General features: G+C 45.8%; 1 protein-coding gene across 8 annotated transcripts in view; it reads left to right on the forward strand.

The window, feature by feature from the left end:
• The first annotated feature begins 25 nt into the window (after positions 1-25).
• The window catches only part of ATP6V0A1 (ATPase H+ transporting V0 subunit a1), a 30,066-nt gene continuing 5,125 nt past the window's right edge, over positions 26-24,966 (forward strand). The window contains exons 1-22 of one of the 8 annotated variants that reach the window (XM_075443351.1): positions 26-116; positions 215-354; positions 469-547; positions 772-869; positions 1,430-1,558; positions 6,337-6,440; positions 7,226-7,352; positions 8,683-8,765; positions 9,373-9,466; positions 10,865-11,077; positions 11,781-11,931; positions 12,157-12,296; positions 13,088-13,245; positions 13,697-13,787; positions 14,595-14,713; positions 15,036-15,252; positions 15,865-15,972; positions 16,718-16,792; positions 19,268-19,375; positions 19,997-20,014; positions 21,826-21,943; positions 22,410-22,581. In XM_075443351.1, coding sequence (XP_075299466.1) covers positions 238-354; positions 469-547; positions 772-869; positions 1,430-1,558; positions 6,337-6,440; positions 7,226-7,352; positions 8,683-8,765; positions 9,373-9,466; positions 10,865-11,077; positions 11,781-11,931; positions 12,157-12,296; positions 13,088-13,245; positions 13,697-13,787; positions 14,595-14,713; positions 15,036-15,252; positions 15,865-15,972; positions 16,718-16,792; positions 19,268-19,375; positions 19,997-20,014; positions 21,826-21,943; positions 22,410-22,581 — 2,519 coding nt within the window. In that variant the 5' untranslated portion in view covers positions 26-116; positions 215-237. Of the gene's footprint in view, positions 117-156; positions 355-468; positions 548-771; positions 870-1,429; positions 1,559-6,336; positions 6,441-7,225; positions 7,353-8,682; positions 8,766-9,372; positions 9,467-10,864; positions 11,078-11,780; positions 11,932-12,156; positions 12,297-13,087; positions 13,246-13,696; positions 13,788-14,594; positions 14,714-15,035; positions 15,253-15,864; positions 15,973-16,717; positions 16,793-19,267; positions 19,376-19,996; positions 20,015-21,825; positions 21,944-22,409; positions 22,582-24,966 lie in introns of those variants that run through there. The other 7 variants (XM_075443350.1, XM_075443353.1, XM_075443352.1 and 4 more) reach the window with 7 other exon arrangements.

Raw genomic sequence — 24,966 nt, forward strand, 5'->3', positions numbered from 1 at the left:
GGAGACGCAAGCGCGTGACAGCGCCCCGCCTGCGCGGTGACGTCAGCGACGGGAGCCGCAGCGGATCAGCTGGCGGCGGGGGCTGCGGGACCGGGGCTGCGCGGGGGCTGCGGCAGGTAACGGCGTGGCGGGGCCCGGCCCCGAACCCCCCCCCCCAACCCCCCCAACCCGGGCTCCGTCGCCGGGCTCCGTCGTGACGGCTCCGTCTCGGCAGGGCCGCGCGGGGCCGGCGCCGCCATGGGCGAGCTGTTCCGCAGCGAGGAGATGACCCTGGCCCAGCTCTTCCTCCAGTCGGAGGCCGCGTACTGCTGCGTCAGCGAACTGGGCGAACTGGGGAAGGTCCAGTTCCGCGACGTGAGTGCCCGCCGCCCCCCGAGGGCACCCCCGGGGCAGCGCGGGGTGGGGGCCGGGCCCCGCGGGCCGGGGCTGCGGGGCGGCGGTCGCTGAGGGCCCCGTCTCTCTCCGCAGTTGAACCCGGACGTGAACGTGTTCCAGCGCAAGTTCGTCAACGAAGTGAGGAGGTGCGAGGAGATGGACCGCAAGCTGAGTACGTGTCCGGCCGGGCGCTGGGCCCGCAGGGCAGCGCTGGGCCCCGAGGGCTGCCTGCCGGCTCCCCGCCGCCGGGGCCTGGCGTCCTGCTTCAGCCAGATGAGGCGGTCGTGGGGCAGGAGGTGGGGGGATTCCGAGCTGCGGGTCGTCTGGGGTGGGTTATGGCGGCGGTCTGACGCTGAAGCGGCCTTTTGGTTAGCACTAACAGCGTTGTCTTCGCAGGGTTTGTTGAGAAGGAGATTAAAAAGGCAAACATTCCCATCATGGACACTGGGGAAAACCCGGAGGTGCCTTTTCCACGTGACATGATTGACTTGGAGGTAATGGCGTGTGTTCAGACCCGGGTAGTGTTTGGCTGTAGATGGAAGCGGGGGAAGGGAGCTCCTTTGGTAGATACCCGTGGAATTTCGTGGCAGAGGTGCGTTAACCGTAGTCCCTGGCTGGCACCTGACACACTCGCTCTACCTGCTCACTCCGGTTGGGTTTTGACTCACAAGCGTTGTTTAGCTTGTGCATTTGTCCAAATGCAGTTAGATGTGAAAGCACTTGAAAGGAATTCCACTTAAATGCCCACTTAAATGGATCAAAAACTGTTGGAACTGCGTGGTTCATGGTGGTCTGGGTTAAAGTTTGTGAGGGTTTTCAGTGATTTGAAGAGCACTGCATAAATCCGGTCGATAAAAGCCTGTCCAGGTACAAAAAGTTTCAGGCTGCCTGAAGAGAATGTGACAGCTCTGGAACTGTGTGCCACAGCAGGCTGGAGACGCAGCAGGAATCAGTGGCTGCATGCAGATTGCGCGGGGACGTAGAGCGTCTTGAACAGCACTCGTTTATGGAATTGCTTAAAGTCCTTTTTCCTTCTCCTTTTCACATCTTGCAGGCAAACTTTGAGAAAATTGAAAATGAGCTTAAAGAAATCAACACAAACCAGGAAGCTCTGAAGAGAAACTTCTTGGAGCTGACAGAATTAAAATTTATACTGCGTAAAACTCAGCAATTTTTTGATGAGGTCAGAATACCGGGGGCGGGGTAACACTTGGGGAGCTGGTTCTTCTCCCACAAATTACCATTTTTATTCTCAAGTATATTTTTAGTTGCTGTTGTGGACAGCAGGGTCATTTTTACACTTTGTTTAAGAAAGTTTCTCAAATTATTTTCCATTTTTCATGCAGTACGCATAGCTACCCATGATTTACCTCTTATGCTGTTGTTTTGGGATGGTTTTCGTTAAGCAATGGTTTGTCTAAAAATTTGGTGAAATAATTAAGATGCTGGTAGTTTTTAAAGCACATCAACAGACCAAAAGCGTGGTGCTACACTGGGTGGGAGTTTCTCTGGTATGTGTGCAGGCAAACAGTCCTGCCTCGCTTACGCGGAGGAATTGCAATCAAGCTTAATTTCTCTGCAGCCTTTGAAATGTTGTGTGGGGATGACTCATTAGGGTGATGATACAAAGTCCACTGAAGCAATAGATTATTTATTTGTTAGTTTGTTTAATTGAGCCTTTGATCAAACCCTGAAGTTTCCAGAGGTAAGTTCTGGAGCAAAGCTGCCGTTTAAAATCCTCGGCACTTTGTCAAAGAGCAGCCAGGCCCGGAGCTGGCAACCCTCCTGCTGGGCCTGAGGAGAGCTGCCCTGATCTCACTCGTGGTGCAGACATGAAGCCGACGCGGGAGAGGACGCAATCCTTCCTTGTAAAGCTGAAGTATCTCCAAGGCTAGGGAGCTTTCTCAGAGAGCTCCTGTGTGTTCTTTGGAACAGTAGGGACATGTTTTTGCTGCGTACATGTCCTGTTTGCTGTAATCCAAGGATTTGATCAAAGAGTTCGTAACGGATACGGCTTCTGGTATTTACAAAGGCTATGATCAGGTAGAGCTGGGCCCGTGCAAACCTCAGACCGTTTGTCTAACGGTTTGTTTTTTGGCGTTTTGGCACAGGATGCTGCCTGTTCAGGCCATAAGGTTGTTTTCGTGCCAGCACAAGTCGTAGTCACTGCTGACATAGATACTGCTGCTAGTGTGATCGGTTGATTGGTCATGGGGTTGGTCTCGGTACAAAAAACCTGCCTCTTCGAGTGTTGAATGTTCACTTAGAAGCGTCTCCTTTGACAAACAAACGTTAACCTGATAACCTGCTGCTCAGCTGCGATGTCAGGTCACCCACAAAAGGGAACTCAGGCTTAAATGAACTGGCCTTACAAAGTTTAGATACGTTCCTGCTCCTGTTTGGTAACTATTTTCTGTAATAATAAAATGCCACAAATGAAATGTACTGCTGTATGTAAAAGCGAACAGAACAGCTCATGTGTGAAGTTCGGTAAGACATAAGTGTTGAAAATCTGAAACTGCTTTGGTTCCCGTGGTGAGCAGCGAGCAGCTGTGCGTGAGACCCTGGCTAGCCCAGGACTTCTGAGCCTCGTGCAGTCCACTTATGATCCCGAAGCGGCGAACACTTCGCCTCTTCACGCACAGTACCTTCAACACTTGAAGACCTCAATAACTTGTAATGAAAATTGTGTTACTCATAGTAATCAGTTGAGCAAGAAATGGCTTGCTATCCAAAGTACGTTACGCTTGGTGTTTGCTCTGCTCTCCAAAGGGTCCCCACCGGGGAAGGGAGCATGGCAAAATTTTTTCATTTGTTCTTCGTATGACCGTTCTAGCCAGAGTAGCCATTTCTTGTTTCAACGTACCATGTTGATGATTATGCTCCTTTTCTCAGTCTTCTTGTCTTTGTTTATGAAGAGCAGTATGAGCTGGAGAGATTTCTCTGAAAGTTTTGCCTAGAGTGTGAGTGTAAAAGAAGACTGGAAAAGTAATGGTTAATGGCATGCAGTCCCCTGTCTCTCTTTCCTCTAACTCTTCTCGCCATCTGCTTTCTTCTGTTTGTTTTGCATCTGTCCTTTCTGTCTGGGCTCTGGGTTAATAAGTTAGACGGTGAAATGAATCCCTTTTAGTTCTTGTGAAAATTGATTTTTGTTCTGTGGGTGAACTGAAAGGGGCTTGGATTGTATGGCGTTGTGTGTAGCGATCCAGAGCCATTGCAGAGCAGAGCTGTAGTCAAGAGTAGGGAAAACGAACCTTTCCTCAGGCCTGGAGATTAAAGGTGCTGATCCAGGTGAGTGCGAAACGGTTTAAAAATGTTGAATAAGGAAATGTCTGCATTCTAATTACTGGCATGCAAATGCTTGGGCTTTTCCAATCCTGAACAACCTGATGTAGTAAAAAGTACTTCACAATAGCTGTGATATTTCACTTGCTGCTGGAGAAAACTCTTATTCAAAGTAAATTTCCTGGAGTCCTGTTTTTTGGCATCATAGCTGGGTAGCTCTTTCATTTCCACATAGCCTCTCAATTTTTTATTTCATTTAAATTTTATGACATGGCTTTTGTTACCCTTCCAGAACCAAAGCTGATGTTGCTATGCTGTTCCTTTCTAGAAAGGGTGTGATCATCAAAGCAGAGTAGTTAAGAGATTAATTTAAAGAACATAGGGTTTTGTTCTGCAAATAATCCTTATGTAAGAAAGTTCCTGTTTAGTACAACTGGTGTCAGCCAAGTTTGTTCTAAGCTGCTTTGTTTTGTAATTTCAACCCCTCTGAGCAGGACTTGTCTTTGTTTTATACGGTGTCCTGAGTAAAGGACGCGTAGCCCGAAAGCGCCAGAGGTAGTGTTAAACATTTATTTATAAGAATTACTCTCAAGTGAGGCAGATCCAAAGTTTTCACCTGTGCTATCCTTCTTTTTTTAGGTTTCCTATGCTAAAATGTGGTGCACCTCCCAAAAATTATCATGGAGTATCTTGATTACTGATAAATACAATACAGAATCACAGAATCACAGAATGGTAGGGGTTGGAAGGGACCTCTGTGGGTCATCTAGTCCAACCCTCATGCCCAAGCAGGGTCACCTACAGCAGGCTGCACAGGACCTTGTCCAGGCGGGTCTTGAATATCTCCAGAGAAGGAGACTCCACAGCCTCCCTGGGCAATACAAGCCTCTTGAATTTGTAACTTACTGGTTTTCAGCTTCCTGAAGTCTGAATGTCAGCCACTGGTGTGTTTGGTTTGGGGTCCCAAACTTTCTTATTTTGGTTGTGTTCTCTATGAAGCAAAATTTTCAGCGTTTGATGTTGCAACAAGTTGTCTTGAAGTTGAAAGGATGAGAAATTCTTCATGTTGGCTTTCCAAACTAAATGAAGTGCTGCCTTGCTTTGGTAACGTCTGCGAGCTGAGGCAGGTGTGTGCACGAGCAGCTGAGCTGCCTTTGATGTCAGCCTTGCAAACACCTTCCTCGTATATGGCAAATATGTTTATTGGGCATGCAAAGAACATGTGGAGTTTTTCACTAAAATTATGATGCAACCGTTGCACAAATAAAGAAACTAGGGCCGAGGCACTAAACTTGCTGTATACTCTTGCTAGGCTGCGCTGTATGTGTGCGTGCATTTTTTGTGTTCTAGGGTCAAACTCTACCTTCAAGTGTATTTTAGCAAGTTCCCTTGCTAGCTCTGTGGGGAAGACCTCCTGCATACCACAGAGGGTAGAATTTGGCGCTCTGTGCCAAGGACCTGTAATTTTTTGTCATTTCATTATATAAGCTGCAGAGGTAGAAACAACTGTGACGCGGGGTTGAATGAAGAAGGAAGATGGTGTAGAAGAGGATGTGGTTCGAGCATCCTTCCTGACTGGAACTGCTGACACTTACAAGCTATATTCCCAAGAATTGGAGCCTAGTAATTAGTTGCAATGAAGGACGGTATAAAACTGCATCCTGTTTTAATGCCTGATAGTCAAAAAATGAGCAACATGGTCAGACTGCCCTAAGCAATTAATCTTATGTGTCTGGCAATTATACATATAGTGAATAAGGATAAACGTCTGGAAGAATGAAAAGATTTAATCAGTAAGCATGTTTTTAAGCTGGAAGTATAGTGTGTTTTTGCTGGAGTGGGAACTTTGTAAAGTCAGTAAAGGAAATTACCATCCAGTACTTCCAGGTTTTGTTACTGATTCTGACCCTGTATCTACGCTGATGTGGCGAGTACCGTGGAATCAATCAAGCTGCTGTCACATAATTCCAAAGTGAATAAGGTGTTGCCTTTGCTTTGGAGCATGGCAGGAGGCTGACACGTGCAGGGCGTGCGGGTCTTGCGTGGCTGGTGGTAGGGGTACAGCCTCTGGAGCTGCCAGCTGCCCTGAGGTCTCTTCAGCTGTCTGTGGAAGACTTATCTGAGCATCGTTCTTCCTGTCGTGTAGAGCGATACTCCCAGGCTGCTTTACATCAAGTATAACATCCAGGCACCTCTTAGAAACGCCTTTTGCATCTATATTAATATGCAGAAGATGCACAAGGAGTGCAAGAGGGAATCGGCGTCTACTGTCACGTTTTTCTCCATTTAAGATCTAGAGTAAAGTGTGTCACGCTGGTTTGTGCCATCGAAAAATGGTTCCTGGGAACATCACTTGTATTTAAAACTCGATAGATTTTTTGAATTCTGCCTTTCTTCAGTCTTATGTATCCCACAGCCCCTTTGTTCTGTTGCAGAAATCTTCAGATCTTGCTTGTATGGAAGCTTTGCTGAGCCATTCCACTTTTCCTCTTGTTTTTCTCCTTGCGTGATTCTTGCTGTCTTTTCTGTCATCTAGTTCCTCTTTCTGCTGTCTTATGTTTGTTCTTTCTTTTTCTTTTTTTCTTTTCTTTTGTCTCCCCAAACTATCTCCTGGTTCCTCGTTCCCTGCATGCCACTAACTAGTTTCATTAGATATTAATTGATTTGTGAATTCAGGCTGAATTGCATCATCAGCAGATGGCGGATCCAGATCTGTTGGAGGAATCCTCTTCACTCCTGGAACCAAGCGAGATGGGAAGAGGTGCCCCGCTACGACTTGGGTAATGGCAATTTGTGCTTTCTGTTGTCTGGCTTTAGGATTGCTGGCTTGCGTTCATCCTGGGGAATCCGCAACGATTTGAGTGCAGTTGTGGAACTTTCCAGCCTGGCACCCCAAGCAGATGAAGGCTGATCTAAAGCTAGCCGTTGGTCTCTGTCCTTGTCCTCTGTACATTAGCTTCCCAGTTCGTATTTGTGCTTCAGATGTGCAAGAAATTGTGCCAACTGGTTCCTTGTAAATCTGTTCTGGTTGCTTTTTCAGGCATTCTGAGCTCTCACAGCTTTGCTGAAACTCGTAGCTACTGCAGCCACAGAACACTGCTGAAAAAACTGCGTAGTTCTGTGTCCTCCTTATTAGCTGCTTCCAGGCTGTCTTTGTATGCGTCTGGGGGTTTGAACCAGAGAGGTCTTTGGAAGACCTGGGACATAGTCAGTGGTAGCCTTGACTGCTGTAATCCTTGCTGCGTAGCGTGCCAGGAAGACTAGCAGGCATAGAAACTGTATGTCTAAATGCATTTATTTCTCCTTCAACTAGTGATTTTTTTTTTTAATAGACGATTTCATTCTGTTAAAAGGCACAGCTTGTGCTATAGTGCAGTTGTTTTTGTTGTGCTTTTGTCTCTGTGTATTTAGAGGACTTTCCATTTTGCTTAAAGAACTTAATTTTAAAACAAGATTTTTGTAGCTTTCAATCTGATGCTGAGCTCCAGTTGCCGTCAGTGTTCTGGGTGTTAGGCTGTCTGTTCTTTTAGACGTGGAGCTTGTATTTATGCTGTCCCCGTTACAGGTTTGTGGCTGGAGTGATCAACCGTGAGCGAATCCCCATGTTTGAGCGCATGCTGTGGCGAGTGTGCCGAGGGAACGTATTCCTGCGTCAAGCGGAAATTGAAAACCCCCTGGAGGATCCTGTAACGGTAAAAGGAACTATTGTTTACAGCAGCAGAAGTCTCAGATGTGTCAAAGGATCTAAGATCTATCGATCTAAGCCGCTGTCCCTCAATGAGCTCCGTGCAGGCAAGCCTCTGTGTCGCGTCCCTTTGCAGTACCTACTTGCAGGCTCTGAGGCTTTAGTGGCAAGTGTTCTCCTGTTTTGTTAAAACAAAAATAGCAGGACAGGTGGTGAATGCTGTTAAAAGGGAGAAAAACAACTCAAAATTCGGACTGTGGCAGTGCATAGTTGCTTCTCTGGCACAAACTGGAAGCGCAGCTCCTGTGTGCAGTTCTGAATAAGCAGGAATCCTCCCCGAGAGAGGCTCTCGTGGACGTTAGTGGTGTGGAACTTCTGCAGCTCGTTTCTTCTGAACTTGGACCTTTTGTTTTTTCTTAATCTGCTGATCAATAATTTAAACATCCACCTCAGAATCATTTGCTTTATTACAGATACAAATAGTAAATGTTGTGATTGGGCCTGTTTTTACGTTTGGTGCCCTCTTTGCTCAAAGCAATGGACAATGTCCAAACTTCAGGAACTCTTGCTCTTAACCAGTAAAAAGAAAGGCTGTATGTGGGCTGCACTGGAATAAAGGCAGACGAGTTGAAGCTCAGTAACTGCTGCTTGGTTTCTCGTGTGAGGCTGGCGTTCTCTTGTCCCTCTGACTGCTGGTAGTTGACCTGTTGAATTGTCTGTCTGCTAGGAGAGACTTTGTTCCTATTGTGCAACACTTCCTTAAACTGAGGTTACACCTAATGCAATTATTCTTGAAACATTACATTAAAATTTCCTAAGTAAGGTAGAACAATAACTTGTCAACAAATGCAGGAAAGGGGACCTGGCTACCAGCGCGAAAACAGCTGTACAAAGAATGTGCCGTTGGCCTCCCTGGAGAATCAAAGTTGTTAAACGCCGCTTCATCTTATTTTCGTTCGTTCTTTAGCTTTTTGCTGGGTTCTGTAGGTGAGCTGACTGCAGTAAGTGCTGATAAATATTTCATTGCATCTCTGTTCTTTTGGAGATCTTCCCAGGTTTTCCTGTTTATTGTATTACAGAGAATAGATAGTAGATAATCTAGAACATTTTGCTTCAGTAAACATGAGTACAGGAGGGGTGTTCTATACTGAGGCTAAGAAAATTGCTTTCCTTGTGACTGCTTCAGTGTTGTTAAGGTACGTTCTTGACTCACTGTGCAGATAGGAGCTCTGTATGTACAGATTCAGAGGAAGGAAAAGTAGAACTCTTGTAATTTGCTGTAATGGTAATTGCATAAATCGCTGAGCTATTACAGTGCACCCTTTCTTCTGTTCTAGGGGGATTATGTGCACAAGTCTGTGTTTATCATCTTTTTCCAAGGCGACCAGCTGAAGAACAGAGTCAAGAAGATATGTGAAGGGTATGAAAGTCTTACAGCTGGGCAGCTCTCAAATACTTGAAACACTCTGGCATGACTTAGTACCGATACTTCTCAATTCCTTAGTTCACAATGACTGTAGGAGTACATATTTTGACAGCAAAGAAAAAGTAACATAAGTAGCTGAAACGTGTTTTGCAGTCAAACTGGGCACTCCCCAAGCCTGTAATGCTCGAAGTAGGTGACTGCTTTGCTAAAGAATGCTTGAAACCAAGGGAGTTCGAGTGCTGAATTCTCAGACAGAGCTAGTGGGATGTCAGCGGGTGATATTCTCACAGAGGACAGCAGCAGCTGTATTGGCATGATAGCAGCACCCTGAGCTGGGGTGGTTAATCAACTTTGTGACAGTGCCTTTGAGACACTGTCAGTACAGGCCACAGAGGATTTTCTCCCACTTCTGTTTTGGCCTAAAGCAAGCTTCTGTACGCGTTTGGTTTAACGACTGAAACTCTGCTTGGCCGTCTTTCCTGATCAGAAATTTCTCGTCAGGCACTTTTTACTGTATTTCTATGTTCAGCCATCTGTAGTTTCCCTGACTAGTTTATCTCCTTTGTGTCTTTGTTACTAAAGTGGCTTACATGTCTTTCAGATTCCGTGCCTCCCTCTACCCGTGCCCAGAAACACCGCAGGAGCGGAAGGAAATGGCTTCTGGTGTCAATACCAGAATTGATGATCTTCAGATGGTAAAATAGCTGGGGTCAATGCCCTTTTTTTTTTTTCCCGTTTAATTATGTAGTTAAAAACGTCTTTGGATCCTATCAAAACAGGAGAATTTTTGGCCCTATGAGGTGGCCGTATTTTCAGCTTCAGGTGGCTTGAGACCAGCAGCTCAGCAGTGCAAGAGGGTTGTTTGGAGGCTGTCTGCTCAGCTGTTTTCTTTGTCAGGGTTTAGGATGGTGGGGTGGTTTGATCTTTCTGCAGGGCTAAGCAGTTAATTATATACATGCAAGTACAGCATCAATGGAGAACTACATGCCAGGGAGCAGAAAGGAATATGCATGCGTAAGGAGGTACCGTGTTTTCCAACTCTGAAAGCACACTTGTGTAATTGCCTGCTTCCTCTGCAAGAACTTTGAAAACATTTAAACTTATTTCCAAGCTAACAGTGCTAACTTTAACTAAGCTATTCTTTTTTCTGCCTATCTTCATATTTTCATGTTGTGCTGTCCTGAAGAGCTTCAGCTTGACAGCTAATCTCTTGTGCAGCAGCCTGAGCGTTGGGAAGCAGTAATCAGCACACAAATCTACTGGGTGCCTGCTCTGAAGTATTTGGTGCTTGCTTCAAGGAAGAAAGGCAATATGTTACGGTGCAGAAAAATTTAAGAGATTTGAGACAAAAAAAAGAGAAATCTTTCAGAAACTTAAAGGAAAAGCAGTTTAATTTGGACTGCTTGTTTGATACAGAAGCTGTCTTTGGACTGCTTGTTTGATACAGAAGCTGTCTCAGGCTGGGAGTTGTGTAGTGCAGCTGTTTAGCAATTTTAAAGTAGATGAGAACCCAGAAATAATTTAACTAGTAGGATTCAAAGCTGCAGGTGCCCTGTGTCCTCGCTTTCCCTTGAGTCTAAGACTTTCCGGTCTGGAAATCTGACTTGGCATGAGTTAGATGTATCCCAGTTCGAAAACACCCTCTGTAGAAAACACTTTCTCCTTTTCCCTCCAGTAAAAAAAGTCTTTCATTGTAATCTCTGTTTGTTTTCTTAAGGCAATGTACACCTCACTTGTAGAACTCTGCTCTGCTCTTTTAACCTGGGTGGAGGAAAAATTGTTCTCTGAGATCTCTGAGCAGTTCAGTGTTTGAAATATCCACTGACCTTGGAGTAGGAAGAGGAAAGTAGTCAAAAAGTGTCCCTAGAATGAAGCCTTAAGATCTTTTAGCAGAACTTATTAGTATGGAGACTAAAGCATATATTGCAGGTGTGTGGCGGTCTTGTGCATGGGATGGGGGAGAGGGCTCGTCCATCCATCCTCCGGTGGTAGGGTTTGTCTGGTTGGTCAGCCCAATTTCTCTGTGTGGTTCTGTATGCTGTGAGTTTTGGTCAGTGATTTTGCCTTGTCTTTATCCTACTTCTCTGTGAAAGGTGCTGAACCAAACAGAGGATCATCGCCAAAGGGTTTTGCAGGCAGCTGCTAAAAATATCCGTGTCTGGTTCATCAAAGTGCGCAAGATGAAGGCCATCTACCATACCCTGAATCTGTGCAATATCGATGTGACACAGAAGTGCTTGATTGCTGAAGTCTGGTGTCCAGTTGCTGACCTTGATTCTATCCAGTTTGCTCTCAGGAGAGGCACTGTGAGTAACTGCTGCACTGCTCCTGTCTGCTGCCATTCAAGCAGAGTAGTGACTGTCAGCAAACAGCGTTGATGAATTGATTTTTCCGAACAGCGAGTCTCTGAAAACCATGCCTTTGGGCTGTTTGAATGAGTCCTCACAGAAGGCAGTTTATTTAACGAGCAGGAATCATGGCTTATAGATAAATTTTGTAACAAATACATTGTGTAAAGCTTTAAGTTCAGGAAAATGCTGTATTGGTAAGGCGTTTTCCTGTGTCCCTTGGTACATTGAGGTGCCCTTGGCTGTGCTTTGTAGTCCTGCTGTTTGGATACATAGTGCAGCTTACTGAAAGGAACCATTCAGGACGTTAGCAAGCTCGCCCTCTGCTCAGATATTTTATTTGAAGTTGGGTGTCCTGAAGTCCTTTCATTTGCTGTATTAAAAAACTGAGCAAACTCTTGCACGAGTTTTCTTGTCTGTCCTAGACAGACAATTTTCATCCTTACTACAAGTGCTTCTCCTCCTGCTATACAAAGTGGAGAGGAGTGGAAACTTGGCAGCCTTCCTCAGCTGCTGAAGTGTTTCTCATCATACGAGCACACGACAAAAATGCAGGCCTGTAGTTTTCCAGATGCTAAGGAGAAAGTAGTGTTACACTCCGTCCTCCAGTACTTTGAGGGTGGGGTTTCTAATCTTCCCATTTTTTTTTCTTTTTAAACAGGAGCACAGTGGATCCACTGTCCCATCTATTTTAAACAGGATGCAAACCAATCAGACTCCACCAACGTACAACAAAACTAACAAGTTTACTTCTGGCTTTCAAAACATTGTTGATGCTTATGGCATTGGAACATATCGGGAAATAAATCCAGGTAAATTCATACTTCTAATAGTCCAAGACATCTACCTCAGGTTTTCAGTCATATTGTTTCTCTGTATTGTCCGTCCAGCATGAAAATTTCTAGTAGAGTACTTAACACCTTTCAGAAGCGGGGGAGAAGCTTGGGAGTTATATTGCTAAATTGCCTAGATTGTACTGTGGTAAATCTGGGCTGACTCAAATACAGTGCGCCAGGAGTGTCCTTCTTCTCTTACAGCACCCTATACGATCATTACCTTCCCGTTTCTGTTTGCTGTGATGTTTGGAGACTTTGGCCACGGAATCCTGATGACCCTGATTGCTGTCTGGATGGTGCTTAGAGAAAGTCGTATTCTGTCACAGAAGAGCGACAATGAGGTAAAGTGGCAGGTCATGCTGAGCTTTGCATTAAAGCAGAGCTGCAGCTCGGTTTACTCGTGTCCCTCCCTCCCGGAGCTGAGAATGCCCGTTTCTCCTTACATTTGGAATTTGTGAAGCACACAGAGCAAGAAGCTTGTAGACTGCAGACTGAGTAGCATCGTTTCATGACAGTAGTGAGTTCCTTTTGGTTTACCTTTTGGATCTTTGTAGGACGTTATTCCTTTCATTTGTTTAAAGGAAATTGTTTATCAAGTGTAGTAGATAAGCTGTTGTAAACAATCACCCAAAACTCGGTTGGATCGTAAAGGGGTTCAGGCACTGCAAAACTCCTAATTTCTGTATATATATCTCATATCTCCAAGATTCTTCCTGTTTGCTGAGCTTAGGTGGGTTTTGCTTGCTCAGGGCTTAGTTTGGCAGGAGATGAACCAGAGTTAAGATACATTGACAGAGCATGGAGAAAGCAGACTGGGGTCTGCACTGCCTAGTCCAAGAGTAATGCTGCCAGCTGGGGGCTTGCATCAGTGTGTGCTGTGCGATTTATCCTCTTCAGCTAATCCCAGATTCTCCGTGGGCAGCCAAGCTGCCTGTTCATCCTCTGTATTCAGATTCTGTTCTGCAGTGCTGCCTCTTGCACCCTTAATCCCTGCCATGGGGAGGTGGCGACCCTGGGCTTTGAGTCCGTATGGCTGATACTGTTTGTCCTGACTGGTTTTGCTGTTTCACCATTATGAGAGATCTTCCTTGTTCTCATGGATGTTATTTGTTCCTTTTTGTTTTGATACTAGATGTTCAACATGGTTTTTAGTGGTCGATACATCATTCTGCTGATGGGACTGTTCTCCACTTACACAGGCCTCATCTACAACGACTGCTTCTCCAAGTCGCTTAATATGTTTGGTTCATCGTGGAGCGTCCGGCCAATGTTCTCAAAAGGCAACTGGTCGTGAGTAAATAGTTGGTAACTAGATAGTGACAGTGATAAGCAGGTGACTTATCTTCCCCCGTTGTCCTCCCAACTCAGTAAAACAAAAACTTCTGAACTCGGGCTCAAGTAGAATTGGAAGAGGGGTGTAAGTGTGATATCTTATGAAGTTTCAAACCAGCTTTTTCTCTTTTTCCAGAAATCTTGTAAAGATGCAGTTTAGCACCTTTCTCCTCATTGATGTAGCGAGATTCCTGTCTTCTACATCTTGCTTCCTTGTGATATTGAGTAACAGGTCAAGGGACAGGTTTATTATTCATTTGGAATGTCTCTAGGACCATGGAGGAACCTTAAAGTTCTCTTGATTTGAGCCATTCCTTGCTCTCACAAGGGGAGAATGTTGTTAGTTTTTACAGGAAGAGGACAATGTTGCTTGTGTTAATGTTTGTATAATCTGCTTATACCCAAACAGAGATGACTTGCTAGAGAGTACTCCTCTGCTTCAGCTGAACCCTGCTATTCCAGGGGTGTTTGGTGGACCCTACCCCTTTGGCATTGACCCGGTAAGAGCTCTTCCTTCCTTTGCTGCCCTTTAAGAACATCCTCGTGTCAACAGAATGAAAAGTACCTGTCCAGTTCACTGTGAAAGTTTTCCACAGCACAGCCATTCCCTTACCAAACTCTTTATCAATGTTGGAAACACTCCTGAACGATCAAATTAATTCAGTTCCTGCTGAGACGCGAGATTCAGGGTAGAGAGACTTGTTCTCAGGTCCGTTAAAGGCTTCTTTCTCACCCTTTCTAACCTGCAGCATTTTAATAAAATCTGGTTAGACTTGCAAACCAGCTCATGAAGTTACCTTTTTTTAACCTCAGGGAAAATTGTTTATCTCTTGAAGTGTAAGTTTCCAGGTAATGCTGTCATTTTGTATCTGCGTACGCCAGTAACTGCTCCTAACGCTGCTTGGGGCGTTTGATACAAAACTTGCGTGTGTTCCCCACTCAGGAGGAAGCACAGAAAATCAGAACTATGTGTGATTGTTCATTTAAGTGGATAATCATGGTTTTTTTTCTGTCAAGGGTACAGCCCCCTTTTTATTGCAACTTTTCCCTACCGTGGAGGCAAGCAAGGTTTGATTCCTGCTCTGGTGGTGGGATCAGTTGCTGTAAGACAGTGTTCCTAGCAGAAGAGGTTGTCTGCTCATTTCCCCAAAAGATGTCCATGTGACAAACACATGTTTAAACAAACCTGCTCCTACAGCCCCATACATCCTGGCTGGTTAATACTGCTTACCCTAAAGTGAACATTTTCATTCTCCTCTGTTTTTCTTTTGCTCGGTGTTTGGCTGACTCAGTGTTGTTTTTCGCAGATTTGGAATATTGCCACCAATAAACTGGCCTTCCTCAATTCGTTTAAGATGAAAATGTCTGTGATTCTTGGCATTATCCACATGCTCTTTGGTGTCACATTGAGTCTTCTCAACCACATGTAAGTGCTGTGCTCTGGTTTTCTCTTGGTGGGGGGGAAACTTCTTTGGGTGTAACATGTGTGGGTTTCAGATGCAGGAGCGTGTCAGACTTTAGCTTCTGACTGAAGGGTGCCACACAGCTGTTCCTGCCTGCGCGTGCACAACTGTGCACATTGGGTACTTACTGTGTTTAGGTCCCAGCTATTGCTGAGATGCTGAGCCCCTGCAGTTTTGTTCCAAAGATGCTCTCCACGTTCTCATGAGAAGTTTTTGCCCTAGAGATGCCTAAGGCTAGCCAAATGTAAGATTAAACTCTCCTTTTCTTTTTTTTTTTTCCTGTAGCTATTTTAAGAAGCCACTGAACATATACCTTGGATTCATTCCAGAAATGATTTTCATGTCATCGCTGTTTGGATACCTTGTTATTCTCATTTTCTACAAATGGACAGCCTATGATGCTCACACGTCAAAGGATGCACCAAGCCTTTTAATACATTTTATCAACATGTTTCTGTTCTCCTATGGTGATACCAGTAATAAGATGCTGTATAAAGGGCAGGTGCGTGCTCTTGCTAGAATAATATCAGAGGTGCTCCATGATATTTGAGTCTTTCACTGACTTTAGAATGATTGTGAAATCAAGCGTGAAACATTTTTTCTCTGTGATAGAGGAAATGTGGCATCATTTCCGAAGCCTGACACTATGTAATATTGAAGAAGGAAGGAATAATCCCTATATCAGGGATTCATATCAGTCTGAACATCTCAGCTGTGGCCCCAGAACATTTGGATCCAGACTAATTGTGGGAAGCAATTAGGAATGTCGTCCTGCATCTGCACTGTGGGGCCTCTAAGCTTAGCTAAGATGCTTACGCTGTTTCCTCCCGGCACTGTCAGACATCTGCCAAATTCTCATTCCCTGCAGAATCTTTTGGATTTTTCCCTAACCTAAACCAGTGTCAGCATTACATGCTGTGTACAGTCAGATGGGGCAGCTGCAAGCAGGCATTAAGTACAGCAAATCTTGCTGTTTCCAGAAGAGAGATGGCGAAGCATCTGTGTACTCTGGGAATTCAGTCGTTCGGTGTGGCATGAGACCTCTTGCTAGGCTTTGTGTGTGTGTGTGAGCATGGACTGCCCCTGAATCATCTGAGACTTGTTTCTTTTACAGAAGGGGCTCCAGTGTTTCCTTGTGGTGGTGGCGTTACTGTGTGTGCCATGGATGCTGGTGGCTAAACCCCTGGTCCTGCGCCATCAGTATTTAAGGAGGAAGCACTTGGTGGGTAACTACCTCTTACATTTTCAATATGAACACTAATTACGGTTGAAAAGCTACTTTTTCCGTCTTGGTCTTGGATACGTAGGTTCACACTGCACCGTGACCTGTAAAATGTTTTTGCATGTTCCCAGGCACTAAAGGCAGGTGGGTTTTACTGGAGACAAAGCATTGCCTGCCTGCTTCTCAGATCTGGATCCAGCATCAAACCTGCTTTTAAAAACGCTTTATGTTGGTAATGATGACAACAGTGTATTGGGCTTGGGCTTTGTCAGCTGGTTTAGGAACTCTGTCTTACTGGTTGCTGGATGCACTTCTGTGCCTTCGCTAGGCTGACAAGGTAAAAGCAGAGATGTAAGCTTAATTGGCTTGGCAGGCTTATCAGCTATCTTTGTTAAAGTGGTTTGAATGGTAAAAAATAACAATTGAAAGCTAAAAAAATAGACTTACGCAGTCGTTATGTGAGAGGTTGTCTTCTGGGGTACTCACTAGGTTTCCAACTGTGCTGTAAAGCATCTTCATAAAAATGCAGGAACCTGGCACACGTGCACTGAGGATACTTGAAAATTCTCCCTGCATGTATGGCAGACAGCTTTTAGGATGTTAAGTAAGTCAAAGATCAGTTCAGTGAAAGTCACTCCCTCTCCCTTCTCTGACCATCTTTCATCCTCCCATGTTCCCTCCATTCATCTCCCTTTCTCTTTTTGTTCTCTTCCTCCTCCCTTTCTTTTCTTCCATTCACTATCAGGAAGGGCAGCCCGTGGAGGCCCAGGTCAGCACAGTCCCGAACGAGCAGGCACTAGAGGCAGCAGCGGCTGCAACAGTGAGTGGATTTAAAAATCACCTGATGGATTTAAAGATGGGAGCTGGCTTTCTATCTAATTACCAAGAGAGCATGGAATGTATCTGAATTTCCTAAGTGAATGACAACTGCACCTTTAGGGTGAAAACCACTTTCTCTTGGCAAGAGCAAAGTTCAGCAAAATTGATACGTTCTGGAAGAACTACCAGGCTGGAGGAGAATAGTTATGAGTGCACAGAAGGCAGAGGCACCTCTTTGCAGGAGTGCTGCCGAAATCAAAACCTGCAGAGCAGCACAAGAATGCCTTGCTACCACATCCCCCCAGGTTAAGTTCCCCTTTCTTCCTTTTCTTGCATATTTGTTTAACAGAGGTTAGGATTCTTCTCAGTGAAGCATTTCTGTTTGCATTATGTGTTCCCAAACATCATGTTTATGTGATGGCCTCCCAACAACTTGATATCGGGAATTACTGGATTTTTGACACCTCTGCCCTTGTAGACACTTTGACTTGAAACTGTTATAAAATGGTTGTGCACAAATAAGCCTCTCAGTAGCAGTTGTTTCTGCTTATTTGTGTCTAAACCTGCGGACAGCCCGTTACTGCCAGAGCTTTCTGGCAGAGGAAGGATTGCAGCAGCTCCCAGAACTTGCTCCCTTCCCCAGTCCTGTGTATTGCAACTTGCTTTTAGTTGTGAGTGCTGCCTGTGTAACGAGGGAGTGTAAGCCTCGCAGACTACGTGAGGCACATTGTGTGCTCCACATGTCGAAGGTCCTTTGACTTTTGAGGAGCGTTTTAGCTGTTGGCCGGTGTTTCTATGATGACATTTTGAATAGCCTCACAGAAATGTCAGAAATAAAGATGGATCTTTCATGCATAATCCATCCAGTGTATGAAGTGCATCTCAGTACAGGAAGCTGTGAGGGAAGCTCTTTGCCTGAAGTGTGGTTGGAAGCATAAAGTAGGCGATTGGAGCCTGTGGAGCCGTGTTTAGGTCGGATACTTTACAGGGGACAGATACAAGTCGAGTGCGAGGGAAAAGCTGCAGCAGTGCAGATTCACAGAGGCCAGAAATACACAGAGTACTGATACGGGTCATCAGTAGCTTGTAATGTTTCAAAGATGCTGAAAATGCTAATAAAAACGTTGTCTTACTTGTAGATGGTTTTTTGTTGGGTTTTTTTGGTTTTTTTTGTTTTCATTTTATTTCTGTTTTCAGAGCATAAACACCGGCCTCATTTCTTTTTAAAAACCTGACAAAATCTTTAATTCACTTCTGGCATTCTGGCCAAATTTATAGTTCAGCCTAAAGTAAAAGCGGGCTTCTAAGAACAACTCGGTTAAAGAACGTTGAGCAGCTGCTCCGCTGTTACGCCAGAGCGATGAACTCTGAAAGCAGACAGGTCATGGGATCTTGAGCCTCCTTGGTTTGCATAATCATCCCCAAACTTCCGAAGTGTCGTTAGCCCGTTTGCGTTCCGTGCCACAGGCGACCCCAGTACAGGGCTTTTCTTTCCCTTTCGGGTGTTGCAGGTTGCCTCTCTAGGTGGGTCAGACTCACAGCTCTTAACTTACGGTCCCTCAGGTCAGTCCTGAGTGTTTGCTGTCTTGGAGCATCCGGAGGGAGGGAGAAATCCTGCTGCACGGGGCACAGCGCTGCTTGCTGAGCAGAAATCCAGAGGCAGCGATGTGCACGGTAGGCCCTCGTTGTCCAGGATGCGTTTACCACGCGTCCGAGCTCTGCTTCAGGGCACTGGCAGGTGATCCACCAGTTTGTGCCCCTTTCTTGGTGGTGGGACGGTGTGGAGGAGGAAGCCTGCCATAAATCAGATGTTAGCTGTGCAGTGATTACAGCGGTCACGCAAGAGGAACTCCTGACTCTGTCAAAGTTTCAGCTCAGTGTGTGGATTGTTCCTTTCTATTTGGAGCACAGTGGAGTTATGGCTGAGGTCAGATGTTGAGTGTCAAAACAAATGTCCAAAAAAGGAACTGCTTGCACAACGCAGAGTTTCCAAGTAGGGGAAAGTCTGATTTCCCCTGTGTGGTGGTAGCATGCCTGACACTGGTGGGGAGCAAGCGTGTGTGTGTAGACTGGTGTCCGTCTCTTCTGCTTTGAGCTGCCACTGTGTGACTGGTTTTGTTTACAACAGCAGTGGTGTTCCAGTGCTTGTCCAACAGCTGCTGGGCAGAACGTTGGTCTGTCGCACGCCAGTTCTCTGGAGAGATGTGCCTTTCACTTTACTTGGAGTTGCAGTTACACTGTAGGGATATATGAAGTATTTATTCAGACAGACTTTTTTCCCCAGCCCTAGCAGGACTCGGCATCTTTCCCCTCCAGGCTGGGAAGTAGAATTGTACAGCTGACTTAACCTGGGCCTTCATACTTCATATTTTGTTTCCTTCTGTGAGCTGCTGCTGCACGTGGAGTCGTAAGAAGCATGTGCTCTTGCAGTAGAACACAGACAACACTTTGCTCTTTCTTTTTCTGCATGTGTTAGGGAACGCACAACTTCGGTGGGATCCGGGTGGGCAACGGACCGACCGAGGAGGACGCGGAGATCATTCAGCATGACCAGCTGTCCACCCATTCCGAGGAGGGCGAAGAGGTAAGCGCCCGACCGTCCCCCCTCTCGGGGCAGCACGCTGGGTCGCAGAGTGCTGGCTTTTGGACTGCGTTTACTGATTTCCATGCTGGTTTAAACTACATAGCAACATTTTCAGTGAAGTCTTTTCATAGCAGTTTTCATACAGGCTATCTCTTGGTCATTCCCAGGTCTCCAGAAACAGCAGTATAATTTGCATATAAAGGGAATCGTGCCTCTGTTTGTCCCCATTACAAAGACCCTGCATCTTGGGGGCTGCGCAGCGCTCCGGGTGGCACGTGCAGCTTGTGCTCTGGCAGTTGTGCTGTCTGCTTCTCCAGTGCAGTGAAAATCCAGGGGCTCTATTTCTGCGGCAGCGCAATCTTCTTTACATATTTATTTTGACTGTTGGGGTGATATTAATTGCTTTGTCTTACCTCTGGTAGAGAAGAAAAAGGAGTTGATCTTGCATAGTTTGGGAGTATTCTGATGCCTCTTAACGGTTCTCCAGCGGCAGCTTGCTTCTGTAGTGCATGTGATGTGTTACTGCTTTACTGTGTCGTGTTTAGTAGGGAATTATTGAATGTGTTCATGATTAATGTTGTGATCGAGACACTGCACTAAATCTAAACTTATGTTTTCAAGCCTACAGAGGATGAGGTGGTAAGACTACAGCCAGCTTTGCATTCATGTGTATCTGGACCATTTCCCATTGGTGTAAAACACATGCTGAACTGAACATGTTATGTCACGACATCTTGTGTTCCAGAGGATCTAGCTATATCACATTTTTAATTCTTCATACGTACATGCCCATTACAGACCTTTAATGACTTCAACTGCATAGCTTGTTTGTCTTACCCCCTGTCTGCAGATGTTTCTCAGCTTACCTAGAAAGCTGTTGAGCTGGAAGTCTGAAACTGAAAAGTTTTTGCTTTTAAACTTCTAAAGAAGTCTCGTTTGCCTTATGTTGTGTCTTTGGTAATTCTGCACTACAACAAACTGTTTAAAGATATTTTTTCCCGAACTGTCTGCAGTTTTAAGGATGATACTGGTTGTTGCCACTCAGCAAATACAGCAAACTTGTACATACAGCTCAACAACTGAACTAACCAGTGTCTTTCTGTGGAAGGGAAGCTCTGTTCTGAGAAACTGCTCGTTCATAGACACCTGTAACAAGTAGGAGTATTAAAGAAATTTTTTTTAGGAATATCCATACAGGATTGATTGTAGGTTTCAGTGCTATCAGGTAACCAATTTTATTACAAAAAATATGAATGCCATGAAATTAGAGTAGCTTCGCAACACTGATGCTGGGGTAAATAGTGCTGAAGGTGGTTTTGCTGAGAGGTCTGTTGTGCATCGGTCTGTAGAGTCGAGGGGGGCGTGGAAGCAGCGTGCTCGTGTACCTGTTAATTCTGTGTATCCCTAAACCTGTGAAGAACGTGTAAAACTCCAAATACTGTGCCGTAGCAATCCTGCTGATTCTCCCACTCCCTAGCACGGTGGTAACTCTCCAGCAGTTGCTCAGGGCTGTAAATTGCCATGGTTTGAATATTTGTCACGTTCCATTTACTGCACGCTGACTTTCCGCGTGTGTTGGGAGATGGTACTGTTCACTGGGGCACGCCGTGTTAAAGAACTTTGCAGTTCACGTTCTGTGGAGAAAGAATTAGGCTTTTGACAGCTAATTTAGCTTAATTGTTTGAAATATTTATTGCCCTGGGTATACTAAGGGAGAAATAAGAATATAAATAGCCTTCTGTGCGTGCTTAGAGCGTGAGTCACTTGATGTATTTAAAACATCATGTTCACCTAAATACGAGTAGTTTCTGAAGCAGAGATTAAATCCAAAATGCAGGGAATTCTTTCCCAAGCTGCACAATAAGAAGCTGTCCTACATGGCAGACTTCCTTGTAAGTTCTTTAATTATTTCAAAAAATTACCAAGACGCAGAGACTTCGCCGACAAATGGTGCACAGATGTGACTTCTTCAAGATTGCTTTGTGCATTATTTTTGCTTTCAAAAAGGGCAGTTCACCTCTTGCAGAATGTTCTTGTTGATCCTGTAGCAAAGGTGCATACGCAGTATCGACTTGGAATACTGCCTTTTTCCAGAGGTGCATACAATTTACCAGTGAACGTGTATGAATACCACATCGTTGCTGAACAGTCTTTTCCTGGCAAAGTCCATGGCTGAATTTGAAATAATCTGACTTTCACATGGTAGAATGTGAAAACAATAATATCTTGAGCTGCAGCAGTGAACTGTCATTCTGCACAACCCAGCAAGACAAGAGAATTTGTTTTTCTTTTATAACCTGCTAAGCCAGGAGAAGACAGTGTCAGTGCCTAACTTCAGGCACGGTGTCCTTGGTCATAGCACCAGGTAGCGTGCTCGTTTTCCCTGACCAGCCAGCCCTCGCTGCCTGCGAGCCTCGCAGCTCACTTCATTTTCTGTCTTCTCTTTGCAGTTTGACTTTGGCGATACTGTGGTGTACCAGGCAATCCACACCATTGAGTACTGCCTGGGGTGCATTTCGAACACGGCATCCTACTTGAGGCTCTGGGCTCTCAGCTTAGCCCACGCACGTGAGTGTTCCTCATGGGACGGGGGTTTGGATCCGTCTGATCACCCTGGGCTGGCGGTGGGTGAAAGGCAGGAATGCCAGCAGCCTCCCCGGAGCGCAACTGTCCAGCGCTGCTGGAGAAGGACAGAGCTGCGTGTGCATTAGCTGGGACTAATTAAGTCTAAACACCAGTGTCTAATAGCACTCTGCTAAAAGCTGTCTGGGTCTGGAAGGGAGGGATGGAGTTGAAAGCACTGAGGAAAGCCAAGAGCTGCTGAGCAAGGACTCTGCCCTGCACTGTGTGGCAGTTGGAGGCAATGTCCTGACATTACTTGGCTGCGAAAGCTGTTGCCTCTCGGAAGTTTCCCACCTCACTGTAGTGGGAGTTTGCTTGACTTCAGTTTTTCCTTTATAATTGAACTGTAACAACCTTCTGTTCTTGATGAATGTTCTGAAATGAGCCCTCTTCTCCCCTTTCTTCCTGGCAGAGCTCTCGGAGGTGCTCTGGACCATGGTGATCCACGTTGGCCTCAGTGTGAGGAGTCTGGGTGGAGGCTTTGGCCTCTTCTTCGTATTTGCTGCGTTCGCTACCCTGACAGTAGCAATTCTCCTGGTCATGGAGGGGCTGTCTGCTTTTCTCCATGCTCTTCGCTTGCACTGGTGAGTTACTGGAATATGCAGAGAATTCAGAACTCTTCACAGCAAGAAAATTGGTGTCACCTGGACTGTGCAGAAATGCCAGCTTTTAGAAAATTGTAATGGCCCTTACACAGGAAAGCTAGGGCTGTAAAACTGGCATAGTGGGTAATACTGAGCCAAGATCAGCAAGGTTCAGGAGTGCTGGAATACCACAAATGTGCCTAAACATCTGAATGTCCCACAGCAGATGTGCTCCGACAGCAGAAAGTCCGTGAAAGGGTCAGAGATCTCTGTCTTGTTGTAGTGATCCACTGCTCTCTCCTGACTGTATGCGTAAACGCTGTTCAGGAATTGTGGAGAGTAACTGACCTCGGCTTCAAAGCAAGTTAGACTAAAGCTTTGCGACCCGTGGGATGGGAAGGCCGCACTAGAAAGATGAGCGTGCTTGTGGCTTGCAGGAGGACTTTTTTGTTCTATCCTTTCGTCCATTGCCTGGTTCTAGTGTTTGTTTTCCTTACTGGGCACTAGCTATGGAGTTTCCTTCATGTGGTCTTGCTCGTCTTCATAGGACCTTGCACTGAGCAGGGGCAGCTTTGCCTCTGCCCTTTGGGGTGCCGTGGAATAGCAGGGGTTGCTTGCTGGTCTTGCTTATTGTCTGATGCTTTTGTAGCCCCTTTCCTGTGATTCTTAAGCTCCTGTGTATGCAGCCAGTAAACAAGAAGGAATTACTCACTGGAGTGCTCATGGCTTTCTCTGCACCCAAGTATGGAATGTGTTCAGGAGCTTTCTCTAATCCGTATTGAAGAGCGCACGTTGTTCCCCTTCAGATTCCCTGGTTAGTGGGCTGGTGGGATCAAAGGAGCAACGTGGGAGTGGGTTTTGCTCGCCTAGGGTTCTCTTCAGCTGAAAGTGCAGGAGAGTATTTCTGTACCTCTCCTCTGGACAGCTCTGGTTGCTGCCATCTCTTAAGGTAGTTTCTTTCCCGGTAGGTCAGGAGAAGAAAGTGAAGTCCCATGAAGCTCACAAAGAGTATTCTGGCTTGCTTAAACGGGAGAAAAAGTTTGGGAGCGCCTCTTAAAAAGTAGTTCTGTAAGTGAAAAAGGAAGCCTGTGCCTCCAAAAAAAAAGAAGAAAATAAGCCTTTTTGCACTTTTGCCCTACTTCTGGGGAAGGAAAACTTTGTCCTTTTGCCCTCTGTGTTGGCAGCCCAGGGGGTGCAGACTGGAGCATCCCGGAGTGCTTGGGTCTTTGCGGCCCAAGGGAGCTTCTCTTCGCACGGGGGTTTGGGGCTGTAGCCATCTTGTGCCGAGCGTGTCTGCAGCGGGTGCGCTGCTGAAAATGGCTGCTGGATGGTGCTCCTGTTTTCCCTGGCATCCAGCCTAGAAATCTTCATACCAGTCACTTGAGAACTTCTCGCTGACTGGCTGGTGTTTCCTCGTCTCCGTCCTGCTGTCACTGTACTACGCCGTTGCATCAGTGTGGAGGAAGGAGCTCTGCAAACCCTGCCTGGTGCCATTGCTAGCAGCCCAAGAGCAGCGGGGAGTGAGCACTGCTCTGACTCTGTCTGCAGCTGCTCTCAGTCAGTGGACAGAGTCTTGCTCCTCTGGACTGCAGTGCTGCGTGGCACGTTTCTGAGCAACAGCAGGTGAACAGTTCTGTATGGCTTTTCTTCTTGGCAGGCTCTGTATTTTCTTTTTTACCCTAAGGGATGGGCTGAGATAAGAAAGCGTGTTTTTCTGGAGGTACCTGTCCTGTGCTAATAACCACAGACTGTGCTGGCAGGTACCTCTCACAGGCATCTGGAAGACGTGTGAAGGGAGATTGCGGTTCAGCCAAGAGGTGGCTTTTCACATTGCCAGGCTACCTCCAAAGAGCGATGAAAAAATTGCCTGGAAATGTGTCGAGGGAAGGTGCGTGTCACTGAAATGGCAAGCAGACAGGGAGAGCCCGCTGAGTGATAGCAGTAAGCACGTGGACCCCTGGTGCTGTGCAGACTGGTGCAGGGCGCTTGCCGGGGAGCTGCGGAACCGGAGCTGTTAATGAAGTCATATTCTTCCCTAAGCACACGTTTCAAAGTTTTAAAACTGTAATATACATTCTCCACGAGAAAATCTGTTCAAGCCTGAAAAGTAAGTTTAAGACAATATTTCATGCTGCAGGTGATCGCTGAAATTATTTTGGGTTTGTTAGATTTTCAGTATCACAGTGGAGAGGAAGGCACCTGCCATTGTTCAAAAGAACGTGCTGTTAACATTCCTTTTTGCTTCTGAACACGAAATCAGGATGTTTCCAGTGGTGGGTGTTCCATTTTTAGAAGGAGTGAGGGGAGGTCAAATACAGCTGTCCAGGGAGGAGCGTATTGGATTTCTGGCTGTGGGAGAGGAGTCACCTATCCGGAATTCTGAAG

This window comes from Opisthocomus hoazin, chromosome 26 (assembly GCF_030867145.1).
Source record: "Opisthocomus hoazin isolate bOpiHoa1 chromosome 26, bOpiHoa1.hap1, whole genome shotgun sequence".
Classification (NCBI taxonomy): Eukaryota; Metazoa; Chordata; class Aves; order Opisthocomiformes; family Opisthocomidae; genus Opisthocomus; species Opisthocomus hoazin.